The sequence below is a fragment of the Arabidopsis lyrata genome, assembly GCF_000004255.2.
Source record: "Arabidopsis lyrata subsp. lyrata unplaced genomic scaffold ARALYscaffold_5, whole genome shotgun sequence".
Taxonomy (NCBI): domain Eukaryota; kingdom Viridiplantae; phylum Streptophyta; class Magnoliopsida; order Brassicales; family Brassicaceae; genus Arabidopsis; species Arabidopsis lyrata.
The window spans coordinates 9,462,059-9,478,210 of NW_003302551.1; the positions used below are offsets into that span (position 1 = coordinate 9,462,059).

At 35.5% G+C, this 16,152-nt stretch overlaps 2 protein-coding genes and 1 pseudogene across 2 annotated transcripts; all 3 read left to right on the forward strand.

The window, feature by feature from the left end:
• The first annotated feature begins 1,227 nt into the window (after positions 1 to 1,227).
• Positions 1,228 to 2,098, forward strand: LOC9313319 (uncharacterized protein At2g29880). The gene is made up of 2 exons (XM_002875531.2): positions 1,228 to 1,569; positions 1,661 to 2,098. The coding sequence occupies exons 1-2, from the start codon at positions 1,228 to 1,230 to the stop codon at positions 2,096 to 2,098; spliced, it is 780 nt and encodes a 259-aa protein (XP_002875577.1).
• Positions 2,099 to 9,365: 7,267 nt separating this feature from the next.
• On the forward strand, positions 9,366 to 11,292 carry LOC110228649 (annotated as a pseudogene).
• A 520-nt stretch (positions 11,293 to 11,812) lies between these two features.
• Positions 11,813 to 13,728, forward strand: LOC9311648 (pentatricopeptide repeat-containing protein At3g42630). The gene is made up of 2 exons (XM_021026589.1): positions 11,813 to 12,040; positions 12,114 to 13,728. The coding sequence occupies exons 1-2, from the start codon at positions 11,939 to 11,941 to the stop codon at positions 13,269 to 13,271; spliced, it is 1,260 nt and encodes a 419-aa protein (XP_020882248.1). The 5' UTR covers positions 11,813 to 11,938; the 3' UTR covers positions 13,272 to 13,728.
• Positions 13,729 to 16,152: the final 2,424 nt, after the last annotated feature.

The window sequence follows — 16,152 nt, forward strand, 5'->3', positions numbered from 1 at the left end:
AGTTTGGATTCTACAATTTGTAACGATCAAATGCACTTAAAAATATTAGTAACACAATGTCCACGTTGGAACAACTTATCTTTCGGGTAACTCTCAGTCGTCTCTCACATCTTATAACATGCTTTCTTGACATGACTAAATGAATATAATAATACTAATCGTCTCGTATACAAACCTTTTTCCTAGTCAACAAACTTGAATAATACTACTGATTGTCCTTTTATACTTAAAAATTGGAAATAAATTTACAGAACTCCAATCCCAAGACTCATAAAATTGAGTCGTTCAGAAAAAGCAAACTTTCTCATTGAGAAAAACAGCCCCGCACAGTTTTCACGAATTTGGAACTTCCACTAAAACAAAAAAGAGATTTCGGTTGTATTTTTTCATCTGATTTTTATTAATAACATGATGAAAAAATATTTGGTGAAAAATTCAAATCGGAAAAAGACAAAATTTCTCTAGAATGTAAAACTTGATACTACAAGATTACCAAATAACTCGACAAAATAGAATCATATATACCAAAGTGAACAAGAAATCCTTTAGTATAACATAACAAAGATGTCCACTACCAGCTATCAATGATCGAAACCTCTTCGAAAGATGATGGACTGGTTAAAAGTAACAGAATTTTATGCTAATCTTCAGTTAAACAGTTAATTTTTCCACAAATTTAGGGAGTGTTATTGGTTTGCAACTTTGAAAGAGTTTTAATGACTTTAAAAGAATATAGAAAGTAGATAAAACTAAAGATTTTAAATGATTACTAGAGAATTTTGTATAATCTCTTTGATTAGCTTTTTCATAATCTTGTAAAGTCTCCCTCATAATTTTCAAAATCTTGTAAAGTCTCCCTAAATATAATTATAAACTTTGATAGTTTCTCAAACTTTTATTATAACATATCTCCAATATATTATATAATATTCTATTGTGGTTATTATTGTTTGTCTCATCTTCTATAAAATTATCTCAACCAAAAAGCGTAGGTTTTGGTTTTGTCAAAAGTGTACTCTCCCCAAATATCCTACTACGCTTTTGTCAAAAGTTAGAGGTACGTACGTTCTCAAATTTTATCTAATTCATCTTTTAATTTGTTGTCCATATATTATTATCTTCTTTCTATTTGGGTGTTTTGATTAATTTTGTGTTTCTTTGACTGATTTAGATTCTAGTGATTATCAAAAAATTTCTTATCACTATCTATACATATATGCTTAGTTAATGGGGGATTCCCAAAAGAGTAAAGAAAAGGGTCCATACAATTTGTGGGTACCAGATGAGACACAAGTGCTAGTAGAGCTAGTTGTTGATGCAGTTCACAGAAGCTGGCGTGACAATAGCAATAACTTTAGCAAGCTAACGGTGGAGCAAAAGATTCTACCAGCTCTCAATGAAAGATTTGGATGCCAAAAAAATCACAATCAGTATCTAAGTAGATGGAAGTACTTGAGAACCCTATACCAAAATTATTTAGACCTTCAACGCTTCAATTTTGGATTTGGATGTGATCCTGAAATGAAAAGGTTTACCGCTCCGAATCAAGTGTGGGATGACTACTTAAAGGTATATTTTTATTATATATGTTTAAGCATATAACATTATTTTCCAAACATACCTTATGAGTGATATATATTTATATATTTTAAATCTACAGAAATATCCTAAACATAAACATCTACGACATGAGTCAAATGAACAATTTGAGGATCTTCAACTCATATTTGGATGTGGCTTAGCTACTAGTTGTTCCGCAATTGGAATGGGTGAAACCATTGATGCCCGAACCTTTAGAAGTGGGGGGAGTAAAAGAGTGAAAGATAACAAAATTGATGATGAAGTTTTTGAACTATCATCTCAAGAGCCAGTTGCATCACCAAAATGTGATATGCCACCCTTTTCAGACACAAATCCAAAAGGACGGGTAGAAAAACTTCGTCCAAGGAAGAGGTCTAGAACCTTAGCTACTAGCAATGTAGATAAGCTGAAAACTGATGAGGAGGATCCTATGATCATAGTTAGTAATAGGATCCTTAATGTCATACAACAAAGAGAAGCCGAGGAAAAAAGAAGAAAATCTAAGGCGGGAAGCTGAGGAAAAAGAAGCTGAAAAGAAAAAACAATGTCTGGGAAGCGATGAAGGAAATTCCTAATTTAGAGAATCATATTCGCTACAAAGCAGTTACCTAGATTCATTCGCTTGGAATAAAAAATGTCTTCATCGACATGTCGGTAGAAGAACGTTTTGGTTGGATTCAGAGCAATGTTGGCTTTTGAGTTTTAATTTTTTTTTGTTTTTTGTTTTTGATTATTGCTTTTGAGTTTTTTTTTTTTTTGCTTTTAATCTCTTGTTTGGCAAGATAATATTTTATAGTTGGTTAATGAATTTGGTTTCATTAAAGTTCTTTTGAAATTGATTTTTATTTTCATTCCCAAATATCCCTTTTGTGCGTATACGTTTGATGCATAGTGGACTAGAACATACCGTACATCTAACAAACATAAACAGGTCAAATTATTATTGTTCATATTTTTCATTTAACTGATTATATAATATTTGCAGGGACGCGTTTGTATATCATAAAGCACACAATTGTGAGAGAGGATGAATTTCAACTTGAAGATGACGAATCAGAAATTGACGTTTTGCTATTACTACTAGAAAATACGACCAGAGCTTACTTTACGAATAGATGTATTGAGCGTCCGATGCGTAAGCCTATCACAAGAATTGGCTACATTTATATCCAGAAAGCTCGTAAGGAAGATCATGAACGCTTTCGACAGGTATACCGTATGTACCCGGAACTCTTTTTGAAGTTATGTGATCTTATCACAGAACAAACATCTTTAAGAGGTACCAACCAGACTTGTCTTGAAGAAATGGTGGTTACATTTTTGTTCACCATTGGTCAAAATTCAAGATATAATTATACGATGGACACATTTAGGAGATCAAAATTTGCTGTAAGTACAAATTTTCACAAGGTTTTAAAGGCATTAAACAATATTGCACCAAGTTTGATGGCCAAACCTAGACTCACAGTTCCTAAAAAAATAAGAGAAAGAACACGCTATTATTGTAACGCCCCGACCGTCCCTACCAGTGGGCCTCACGTCGTCTCTCAGGCCCATGGGCCCCCCTTGTCCGACGGCCGGTCCGCTACGTCCGGGAGACTTTAAAGACTTGTTTACCGACCCTGTAAATCACCACATGATATTTCTCTGTGTTTTGTCCTCACTCACACAGTTCCGACAATCACTTTCCAAAAGGTCACCCATCTTGAAACTACTCCAGCCCAAGCACGCTTAACTGTGGAGTTCTCTCAGGACGGTTGACCGAAAATATAAGTGCACTTTGGTGACATAGATGGCCAAATCAATTCTTTTAAACCTCTCCGCGTGCACCACCATATTCCTCAAACTGGGGTGTTACAATTCACCCCCACTAACAGATCGCAACGTCCTCGTTGCGCACCAAGACCGTCACCCCCGACAGTGTGAGCCCTCTTGATTCCACACTCGTTTCGGTTTGGCTCTAATACCACTTGTAACGCCCCGACCTTTCCTACTAGTGGGCCCTATGTCCTCTCTCGGGCCCATGGGCCCACCCCTGTCCGACGCCCAGTCCGCTACGTCCAGTAGGCTTTAAAGATTTGTTTACCGATCCTACAAATCACCACATGATCTTTCCCTGTGTTTTGTCTTCACTCACACAGTTCCGATAATCACTTTTTAGAAGGTCACCCATCCTGAAACTACTCCAGCCCAAGCACGCTTAACTGTGGAGTTCTCTCAGGACGGTTGACCAAAAAGATAAGTGCACTTTGGTGACATAGGTGGCCAAATCAATTCTTTTAAACCTCTCCGCATGCACCGCCATATTCCTGAAACCGGGGTGTTACAATTATCCTTATTTCAAGGTATGTTTAGTACGAAATCTATTTCAAGGTACATTTCAACACAATTTAAATATCCATGATTTTTACAGGATTGCGTTGGAGCTATCGACGGCACACACATTCATGCAACTGTGCCTGCTTCTGATGCACCAAGCTATCGTAGTCGGAAAGGATATACATCATAAAATGTTCTTGTTGCTTGTAACTTTGATCTAGAATTCATATATGTCCTTAGTGGATGGGAAGGTACTGCTCACGATTCAGAAGTATTAAATGATGCTCTAACAAAAAGTACGAGCAAGCTACCTGTTCCCGAAGGTATATACATATGCATTACATAGATAATTCTTTGGTTAATATAACTAATTTAAATATTATCATATATGAATTTCAGGAAAATATTTTCTAGTTGATTGTGGATTTGTAAATCGGCGCAATTTTTTAGCTCCATACAGAGGTACAAAGTATCATCTACAAGACTTTAGAGGTCAAGGTTGTGACCCTAGTAATCAAAATGAGTTATTCAACTTGCGGCATGCATCTTTGAGAAATGTGATCGAGAGAATTTTTGGTATATTCAAATCCCGTTTTCTGATTTTTAAATCAGCACCGCCTTTTTCTTTTAAGGTACAAGTAGAACTCATATTAGCTTTTGCTGGATTACATAATTTTCTTCGTAGGGAATGTCGGTCCGATGAGTTTCTTCCTGAAGAATACAGTGAGAAAAGCGAAGAAAACAATAAGAATAACGAAGAAAACACTTACGAGGAAAATGGAGATACGGGAATTGTCCAATCTCAGCAAAGAGAATATGCTTATAATTGGAGAGATACAATAGCTGCTAATATGTGGGCAAAAGCTACAGGAACCGGGAGCCATCCATGAAGAACCTTAAGTTTTATTTTCAAATATTTTGTTGAATATACTTTTCATGTATTGGATTAATGTTTTGTTCTAAACATTGTTTGTGTGTTAGATTTTTTCAGCATATTACTAGAATTTGGAGTAAAAATTTTAATTGACGCAGATTATATGTTGCAGGTTTTTCACAAATCATGTTTTTGGGTCAGAAAGCAACACAAATAAATATATTTTTGGTCGAAAAGTGTTTATTAAAGTGTAGACACATAGGGCTTCTTCACGATGGTTAGTAAAGTGTTTGGTTCAGAGATAGGTTGGTTCATGATGAAGAAGATACAGAGAAGAGCATATAAATTCTTTGTTGTTTCCAAGTATTTTTAGAGGTCATGATGTAATAAAAGAGGAGAAGAAGAAAAGATTATATAGAAAGATTAGAGAGAGGTCGTAAACAAGTAACGTTCATGGGTCTTTGTTATCATTGGTCTTTGTTTGATGGGTAGGAAGATGATCCACGTTAATATATGTTGTTTTCTAAAAGTTGTATATACAAAGTCAAATGTAATTCACAATCTCTCTCTTTTTTTTTTATGATACTTTTCATGATTTTAGTTTGTGAAGAAAAATGTATAAAATCATAAACCAATAACACAATAGTTTAAATCATTAACAATCAAAGATACTTTTGTTTTAGTTGAATAACACAAAATTTTCAATGACTTTATTTAATTATGAATCCAACAACTCCAGATTTATGAAGATTTTAAATTAGTTTTTATAAATCCAAAACTAATAACACCAAACTTTAAGAGAGTCTTAAAAAATCTTAATTAAATAACAAAAGATTCTTCATAACATTTTAATTTTTAAGACATTAAAAGTCCTAAACAATCACAAACCAATAACACCCTCTTAGTTGCTTTAACGCATATATAGAATTTTGCGTTGTGTCTATAACTACATGAATTTCACTAAACTTTTAAAAAATTTACAGGAATAAAATAAATTTGGCTTAAACCATCGTATCCCTAAAACTGTTATTGTTTCGTTAAAAAAAACTAACAAAGATCCCACATGGAAGAACAAATGCAAACATACAAATCTATATATATATAATGGGAGAGTTGTCTCATGTTATATAATTATATTATTTATAATTATAATATAATATAAATAGTTACATTAATAAATTTTCAATATTATCAATTTTTCTAAATTAAAAAGTGGTGGGTTCTTTTAAAAATCAAATGAATACCTAAAAAAAGAATATGTTATCAGAATCTTTTAAAAAGTTTAAAAGACTTTTTCATTTAACGAAATAAAGTAAAGAACGTAATTTCTTTTAGAAAAAACAAAAACCATATATTAGTCTTATTCTATTATTATATAATTCATATTTTTTTATAAATATTTAGATCAACTTAAAGACAAACTACTCAACATTAAAATATTATAAAAATATACAAGTACATGCGTTATTTTTTTTCCACAGCTATTTACATGTGGGTGGATAGTGAAAAGCGAATTTCATTTTTGAGAGTCATAGGGTTTCAAGCGCAAATTTCATCATATTTTATCAAAAACGCAAACCATAAATAAAAAAGTGTGAATGGTAACATAAAAACGTTTTTTGATAAAGTACAGAACACCGTACCACTTTTAATGTCTCCATTCAGTGTCTAAGGGTCCGAATGGTGATAGTGTATTTGGAAGTGCAGGAAAAGCGGTTTTATAATGCGGTACGGTTCAACTGCGGGACACACGGGAAAAATGTATTTGCGTGACAAATGCGGGTTTTATAGAATAAGTGGTACAGAATAATGTTGATTTAAAAATACAGTTAATATTTAAATTTCCAATCACAAATACATTACATATATAACAATTCAAATTTTAATTAATATTTAATAATATTTTGAGTGACCAAAATAATTTATATTTACTAAAATAAAATTATTTTATTTAATAAAATTAATGCATAAATATATATATATAATGAGTGTGTGTGTGCGTGTTTTTAAGTATACAATTTTATTGAAATATGTTATCAGAATCTTTTAACAAATTTAACAGATTTTTTCATTTAACGAAATAAAGCAAAGAACATAATTTCTTTTAGAAAAAAAAAACCCATATATTATATTAGTTTTATTATATTATTCTATACTTGATAATTACTTATAAAAAGATCAACTTAAAGACAAACTACTTCAACATTAAAATATTATACAAATATATAAGTACATGCGTTTCTCTTTTGTTCACACCTATTTACATGCAGGTGAAAAGTGAAAAAACTGATATCATTTTTGAAAGTCATAAGGTTCTGTGTGCATCTTTTTATTAAAAACCAAACCATAAAAAAAAAATATGAGTGGTAATATAAAAACATTTTTTGATAAAATACAGAAAACCGTACCACTTTTATAGTCTCCAGGGCCTAAGTTCTTAGAGCATAGGCAGTGGTGCATTCGAAAGGGGAGTGTAAGTATTAAAAAAAACAGATTTAATGCAAAAGTTGTCTTAGAAACGAAACTCGCGTGTAGAATTACACTCGGGTGTGGGAGGGACATGACAATCTCTGGTTGGTGATTTTTTTTTTTATTGGAAAATTTATTTTATCTGTGGGAGAAAATATTTTGGGGATCTAGGGTTTGGCTTCTCAGTTTCTCTCTCGACACCGAACCTTCAACCGAGAGAGAGACCGCCGTTTTCTCTCCGATTTGAAGCCGATTCCGACCAAACTACCCAAAAATCGATCTCTATTCGACGATTCAAGCATTCTATGCTTTCAATTACTAAGAATCTGTTCCAAAAAACCCCAAATCCTTTCGTCTCCTCTGGGTCTCATCGCGTCCTCTGTCTCCGGCGATACACAGTAGGTAAATCGTCATCAACTTTGTGTTATAAGTAGCATTTGGTTGTTGAATCCGAAGAGCTGTTGCTTTTGTTATGATTAGTGAGGTAGTGATGAAGAAATATAGGAGACGAAATGATTTTCTTATGAGAATTTCGGGTTTGAGATGTAATGTAAACTGATATATTTCATGATATCTGTTTTAGGGTAGATTAAAGTTATATTTTATAGATTATGTGAATAGAGTATGTCGGGTTTGCAAAATTTTTGGTTCATCAAGTTTTGATTCAGTTATATTTGTCTGTTGATGAACCTTAACTTTGATTTTGCTTTCTTTCTGAGGCTGCTAGGTGAGTTAAGCAGGGAAACTTCAATCCGGAAAGCAACAACTACTACCACAACTAACTGAAAACAAAAAAGGTATGTCTCAGACTCCATTTAGTTAATGCAATAGACAACTAGTAGTTGGAGCAGCTCGTGTGAATGTTTGCAGTGGTTCTTTGTGTGTTGTATAGTACTGTCTTCATAGTTTTGATATGATTTGAGTGTTTCAGTTGTAAGGGTTAGTGTATTCTAACAAAGTTTTCCTTGATATCACTGTGTGGTTTCTGTGATTTGAGTGGTAATGGTCTTGTTTCAGTTTCTGTCATAACTGAAAAGTTAACCATTTATACTTTTAATTGAATGAATCTGGTTTGTGGTACTTGGTAGCTGAGTTGGTGTAAATTGTATTTACACCTGATTTGACTTTGGTAGTTGATAGTTACCTAAACACTTACTACTAAACCACTTCTCCTTTTAAACAATCTTCTATTTATCTCTTCTTTGCACATTATTCTTTCCAAACCAATCTGTTTTACCATCTTCCATCTCTTCTTTCATCTCTTTTCTTTAGTGATTGATATGGATTCAAATAATGGTCCATACAATCAGTCTCCCGGTTCCTATGTTAGCCTTCAAAACTTTCCTTATCATTCATTTTCTCTTGCTGTAGCTTCAGAAATCCCTTCTTTTAGTTCACAGCCATCTCCTGTGCCAAGTCACCCTGAAATCCTTTCATTTAGTTCTGAACCGGCTCATGCTCAAACTCAACCTGAAGAATCAGCACTTGACCGTAGGGCTAAAAGGCTATGGTCAAACCCAAATGACTTGGTCCTCATCAGTGGGTGGCTTAACACATCGAAGGATGTTATTGTAGGCAATGACCAAAGGTCAGGAACCTTTTGGAGGCGTATAACTGAGTACTATGCTTCAAGTGACCATGTACGCAAAGGAGCCGAGCCAAGAGACAGTGACAGTTGTAAGCAAAGGTGGGGAAAAATCAGTCGAGATGTGAGCAAGTTCTGCGGAGCATATGCTTTTGCATTGGACGCGAAAGCTAGTGGTCAAAATGATAATGACATTCTGCAGTTGGCTCACCAAACCTACTCAAAAAACAACAACAAGAAGAAGTTCACGCTTGAGCATGCCTGGACAGTTCTGAGATATGAACCTAAATGGTGTAGTTGGATTGATATGAATCCTACTAGCAAGACAACCAGCAAGACAACCAGCAACAAATGAAAGGCTGATGATGCTTCACCATCTGTTGGATCTACTATAGGTGAGGAAGAGAGTAGGCCTCCGGGTATTAAAGCAATGAAGAAATTGAGGAAGAAGGGTAAAGAGAAGGCTGCACCACCTGCAGAGGTTAACAAAATCTTGGAGGCCAAGCAGAAGACAGCTCCAACAGATGTCCCTTCTTGACACACTGATTGCCAAGAAGGAAACACTTGATGAAGAGGAAATAGCTCTTAAGAAGAAGCTAATTGCTGAAGTTTACAATTCTCTTTAGATTTCAAGTTTATTTATGCACTATTTCCTGTTTTAATGATGTATGAATCAAGATCAATTTGTGTTGTTTTAATGATGTATGAATCAATATCTATGTTTTATTAACTAAGTTTGTACCTTCTGTGTTTGCTGTTTTAAACCAAGTTCTCTATATGAATCAATTTCTTATGTCTGTCTTGTTTTAAGTAAGTATTCAGAAAACATGTCTTATATTATCACAATGTATGAAATTGACTCAGTTGATATATCCCATGTGTTCTTGGGTTTAGTCTCGGATCATATCTAACTTGTTTTCCCATGTGTTTTTGGTTTCAGGTTGAAGAAGACATGGGTTTAGTCTCGGATCATATCTAACTTGTTTTCCCTTGTGTTTTCCCGAAACCAGTCATTTTGGTGTTTTGTATCACGGGTATACTTGAGTTTTTGTATTACATAATGGCACGTTGGATTTTTGTGTCACGGTTTAACTTGTCGCAATTGAGAAAGAAGTCACGGGTTACCAAAATATCAAATATTTGACACAACACTTCATCTCCTATATATATGTATTTCTTTCCTTTGACGATCGCACAGACAAATCTCTCACAAACCCATTCCCTTATCTTCTTTATATTTCAAGTTGATTATATCCAAAAAAACAAGTATCTCGTCCTAAAATTCAAGTGTCTCCTACAAACACTCTTTTCTTTTTTTCGGTTTTTATGGCATCTTCTTCAAATAATTTTCATTATCATTATGACTCCAATAATGATGAATTTGACCAATATCTTCAAGAGCAATTCGATAATCTATGCGATACTACTGAAGAGGATATTCCGGTCGAAAGGGATAAACGTATATACATCGATAGAAATCGGGAAGAAGGGCACAAGCAGTTGATGGCCGATTATTTCTGTGATAATCCGAGGTACACGGAGACGCTATTTTGCAGACGATTTCGAATGAACAAGTCCTTGTTCTTGCGTATTGTCAATCGTCTCACTGAAGAAGTTACGTATTTTAAACCAAAAAAAAGATGCAACCTTCCGAGATGGGTTATCACCGCTACAAAAATGTACTACAGCAATTCGACTATTAGCATATGGGTGTTCGGCAGACTCAGTTGACGAGTATGTACGACTTGGTGAAACGACGGCTCGGGAATGTTTATTTCATTTTGTTGTCGGAATAGTTGACTTGTTCGGCACTGAATACCTACGACGACCCACACCAAAGGATCTTCGAAGGTTACTCTTTATTGGAGAACACCGCGGTTTTCCAGGAATGGTTGGAAGCATCGACTGTATGCATTGGAGGTGGAAGAATTGCCCAACCGCTTTGAAAGGAATGTATTCAAGAGGAACCGGAAAACCAACAATTGTTTTGGAGGCGGTAGCTTCACAAGATCTCTGGATATGGCACGCGTTTTTTGGAGCGCCAGGTACTTGTAACGATTTAAATGTTCTTGATCAATCCCCAGTATTTAATGACATTATTCACGGTCGAGCTCCTGAAGTGACCTACTATGTCAACGAAAGAGAGTATAATTTGGCTTACTATCTTACGGATGGGATTTATCCCGAGTGGGCGACATTTGTTAAATCCATCCCAGGACCACAACACCCCAAACATAGGTTGTTTGCAAAACGTCAAGAAGGTGCACGGAAAGATGTTGAACGTGCATTTGGAGTCATGCAAGCTAGATTCGCCATGATTAAAAATCCAGCTCTTTTATGGAAGAAAGGTAAATTAGCATACATTATGAGAGCATGTCTCATACTCCATAATATGATTGTCGAAAATGAACGACATTCATACACTCTCGAAGAAGAATTAGACCAAGGAGAAGAAACGGAAACCATCCCCGTTTTTAAAAGTTCAGTCAATATGCCTACCAATCTCGACGGTTTTGGTGATGGTCACACAAGAATTCGTGATCGACAAGCACATCACCAATTAAAAGAGGATTTGATTGAGCATTTATGGGGCTAAATTTGGACATCTTCCAAATGATGATTAAAGTTTTTAAATTTTGTATTAATTAAATAAAATGTTTGTGTGTTTTAAGTAATAATATGTTTGTTTTTTTTTTTATGTTTAAAATTTAAATGTTATTTTTAATTTAAAAAAAATGTTATGAATTACTTAATTATATTATTAAACTATTACTAAGAAACAGGTTCTACCAATAATCAACTCCTAACACCATGTTTCTAAACTTCAACTCTTATATTATTTTATTAATAAAATCCCACTAACACACACCCACCCACTTTTACCTGGATGCTCTTATTCCCCAAATCTTCATAACCCGCCAAAACCGAACCACCCATAAATTCTAGAAAAAAAAAAGTTTCGATTACATAAATACAAAAGTCATATAAAGGATTGGTTATTTAAGGTCCAATTAGCCGCTCAAGCCCAAATCTCTCTCTCTCTCTCCCCTCGCCGGTATCGGCTCGATTCTTCTGTCACCACCGTGTCGCACCGGCTATTGGGTCGCGCAATGTTTTCGCTAAATCTATCTCATCCTCAATCTTTGAAACCCCAACATCTCAAGCTCTTATCTTGTTACACGGATTTGTCTGCTCCTTCAATCGCTCGAAAGGTACCGACCTAAACTTGCTCCATTTTGCATTGCTTCACTTCATATCGTGAATTTGGGTATCTACTTTGTACAGTTGATCAAGGAATCAAAGCTATCAAGAGATTTCAGTCGAAAGATACAAATTGTAGACTATGCTCCATTAGTCCAAACTTTAAGCCAGAGAAGATTGCCTGATGTTGCTCATGAGATTTTTATCCAAACGAAATCAGTTAACTTGTTGCCAAATTATAGAACCCTTTGCGCTCTTACGCTTTGCTTTGCTGAAAATGGGTTTGTTCTTCGAGCACGTATGATTTGGGATGGGATTTTAAACAGTTCTTTCGTGCCCGATGTCTTTGTCGTCTCTAAGCTTATGTCTGCTTATGAGCAGGTTGGTTGTTTTGATGAAGTTGCCAAGATCACCAAGGATGTTGCTGCAAGGCATTCGAAGCTGCTTCCGGTTGTGTATTCAGTTGCTATATCGTGTTTTGGTAAGAATGGTCAGTTGGAACTGATGGAGGGTGTTATAGAGGAAATGGATTTGAAGGGAATTTCGTTAGATTCTGCTACTGCTAATGCGATTGTTAGATACTTTAGTTTTTTCGGTACTTTAGATAAGTTAGAGCAGGCTTATGGCCGGCTTAAGAAGTTTGGAATTGTGATAGAGGAAGAAGAGATAAGAGCTGTGTTGTTAGCATACTTAAAACAAAGGAAGTTTTATCGGCTACGTGAGTTTTTGTCAGATGTTGGTCTCGGTAGAAGAAATCTTGGGAATATGTTATGGAATTCTGTATTACTGTCATATGCAGCTGACTTTAAGATGAAAAGCTTGCAGAGAGAGTTTATTGGAATGCTTGATGCGGGTTTCTCTCCTGACCTTACCACCTTTAATATCCGCGCCCTCGCGTTTTCTAGAATGGCTCTTTTCTGGGATATACATCTCACTCTTGAACATATGAGACGTTTGAACATTGTTCCAGATCTTGTGACTTTCGGATGTGTGGTCGATGCATACATGGATAAACGACTAGCAAGAAATTTGGAGTTTGTATACAACCAAATGAACTTGGACGATTCTCCTGTTGTCTTAACTGATCCACTTGCATTTGAAGTACTGGGGAAAGGGGATTTCCATCTTAGCTCAGAAGCTGTTTTGGAGTTCAGTCCACGGAAAAACTGGACGTATAGAAAGCTAATTGGAGTTTATCTGAAGAAAAAGTTGCGGAGAGACCAGATTTTCTGGAATTACTAGCCACCTGCCACCTGCCACCTCTTTGCTGCAAAGAGCGTCACGCTTTGCTCATTATCACAATCCGTGTGATAAACTCTTCCGATGCTCGAAATGAAACATTGCATATATATATGTATATGTATAGATCATATATGCCTATTTACAGTGTTTTATTGTCAAATAAATATGTATATTAGATTACATACATATAAGGTGTTGTTCAAACTTGATAAGCTTAAAGCTTAAAGCCCAAGAAAGCATAAGTAAGTCGGCTTATGTTTTTAAGAAGGTTCTAGAATTGTTTAGGAGATAAGCTAAACCCAATCCTAGTATGTTTAGGATTTGTCTAATAAGATCTCTATATATAGAGGTGCCAAGTTGTGGCTAACCCTATGAGAAGTTTGTGAGATTGAGAGATTGTGTGAGACCTTTGTTTGGAGTAAGTTTCAAAGGTAATAAGAAAAGTAGTTCTTATAAACACAAAGTCTTGATCATTAGGGTTTGATTCTTAGTTCTTAATTCATGTTCGTCATGTTTACTTGGGAAACAGGTAAGACAAAGTTTTCCTCAGGCTACATCATACCGAGCATCACACATACTTGAACTCATACATGGAGACTTGTGTGGACCGATTACACCTTCCACGGCTGCACAAAACAAGTATATTTTCGTGTTAATCGATGACTACTCCAGGTACATGTGGTCACTGTTTCTTAAGGATAAAAGTGAAACGTTTGAAAAATTTTAAAAATTCAAAGCTCTAGTCGAGTAGGACACTGGAGCCAAGATAAAAACTTTTAGAACTGACATGGGTGGAGAATTTACTTCTCAAGAATTTCAAGGTTTTTGTGATGAGTCAGGTATTCGGAGACACTTAACAACTCCATACTCACCACAACAGAATGGTGTAGTAGAGAGAAGGAATAGGACTTTACTTGAGAAGACTAGGAGCATCCTAAAACATATGAGAGTGCCAAATTATCTATGGGGAGAGGCAGTGAGACATGCTACCTACCTCATTAACAGAGTTGCAACAAGAACCTTGGAAAATAAAACTCCATATATATGAAGCGTTTAAGGGAAAGAAACCAAACATCTTACATTTACGAGTATTCGGATGAATTGGTTATGCAAAATCTGAGACTCAGCACTTAAAGAAGCTTGATGAAAGGTCAAAAGCCCTAGTACACCTTGGAACAGAACCCGGATCTAAGGCTTATAGATTGTTAGATCCAGCAAGAAGAAGAATTGTGGTAAGCAGAGACGTAGTTTTTGATGAGAAAAGAAGTTGGAACTGGAGTCATTCAGGAAAAGATGAGAGTGATAATGCTCTTGGAATGTTCAGGTTCAGTCTTGAAGAATACGGAAACCATGGCTTAAGAGAAGATGTTTCAGAAACTTCAGAAAACAGAACAGAAGAAACTAGAGAAGAGAATGAATACAATGATGAAGTCTCGAGTAATGAGAATGAATCTTCAGAAAATACTTTAGAAGATATTGAAAGTCAAGAACAGGCTCCAATACAACCAACTTTAAGAAGATCTGAGAGACAGAGCAATAGACCAGGGTACCTAAGCGATTATGTATTATTGGATGAAGCTGAATATGAAATAATTCAGCATCTTTTGCTAACAATAAACGAAGAACCGTGGGATTTCAAAGAAACAAAGGAATTAGAAGTATGGAGAGATGCTTGTGACGAAGAGATCAGCTCAATAAACAAAAACAAGACTTGGAGTATAGTAGATCTTCCAAAAGGAGCAAAAGCAATTGGTCTGAAATGGGTCTTTAAGATAAAACGCAACTCTGATGGAAGCATAAACAAGTACAAGGCACGTCTTGTGGCAAAAGGTTATGTTCAAAGGTATGGAGTTGACTTTGAAGAAGTGTTTGCGCCAGTAGCACGCATTGAGACTATTAGGTTCATCCTTGCTTTAGCTTCATCAAAGGGATGGGAGGTTCATCATTTGGATGTAAAGACTGCATTTCTCAATGGAGAATTAAAAGAAGTTGTGTTTTTTGAACAGCCTGAGGGATTTGAGATTAAAGTAGTGAAACCAAAGTTTACAAGTTGCATAAGGCCCTATATGGTTTAAAACAAGCTCCGAGAGCTTGGAACAACAAACTGAACTCAATTCTTAAAGAATTGAAGTTTGTTAAATGCTCTAAAGAACCATCTCTATACCGTAAGCAGGACAAGGATCATCTTCTCGTCGTTGTTGTGTATGTAGATGATCTGTTAGTCACTGGTTTGAACTTAGATGTGATACTTGAGTTTAAAAAGGGCATGGCAACAATGTTTGAGATGAGTGATTTGGGAAAATTGACTTATTATCTGGGTATAGAAGTACATCAGCATGAAGGAGGCATTACTTTGAAACAGGTAAGGTATGCATCTAAGATACTAAGTGAAACCAGAATGGAAGGCTGTAATGCGGTTCACTCACCAATGAATGCAAACCTGAAGCTAAGTAAGGCATCAGAAGAGAAGAATATTGATGAGACAGAGTATAGGAGAAGTATTGGATGTTTGAGATATCTGCTATATACAAGGCCAGATCTCTCCTTTTGTGTTGGTCTCTTAAGTAGATATATGCATGAGCCAAAGGAATCTCATGGTGCAGCACTCAAGCAAATTCTCAGATATTTGGAAGGAACAAAAAGCTTTGGTTTGACTTTTGTTAGAGAAACTGAACCTAAACTTGAGACAAGACTCTTAGGCTACAGTGATAGTAGTCATAATGTAGATGAGGATGATGGTAGAAGTACTACAGGCCACATTTTCTATCTACATGCTTATCCTATAACGTGGTGTACGCAAAAACAGAACACAATAGCTCTGTCATCCTGGGAGGCCGAGTTCATGGCTGCAACAGAAGCTGCAAAACAGGCGATATGGTTG

Coding starts and splice junctions, on each gene's coding strand:
- LOC9311648 (XM_021026589.1), top strand. CDS start 11,939: ATGTTTTCGCTAAATCTATCTCATCCTCAATCTTTGAAACCCCAACAT. Junction 12,041..12,113: donor CTCCTTCAATCGCTCGAAAG/GTACCGACCTAA, acceptor TACTTTGTACAG/TTGATCAAGGAATCAAAGCT.
- LOC9313319 (XM_002875531.2), top strand. CDS start 1,228: ATGGGGGATTCCCAAAAGAGTAAAGAAAAGGGTCCATACAATTTGTGG. Junction 1,570..1,660: donor TGTGGGATGACTACTTAAAG/GTATATTTTTAT, acceptor TTAAATCTACAG/AAATATCCTAAACATAAACA.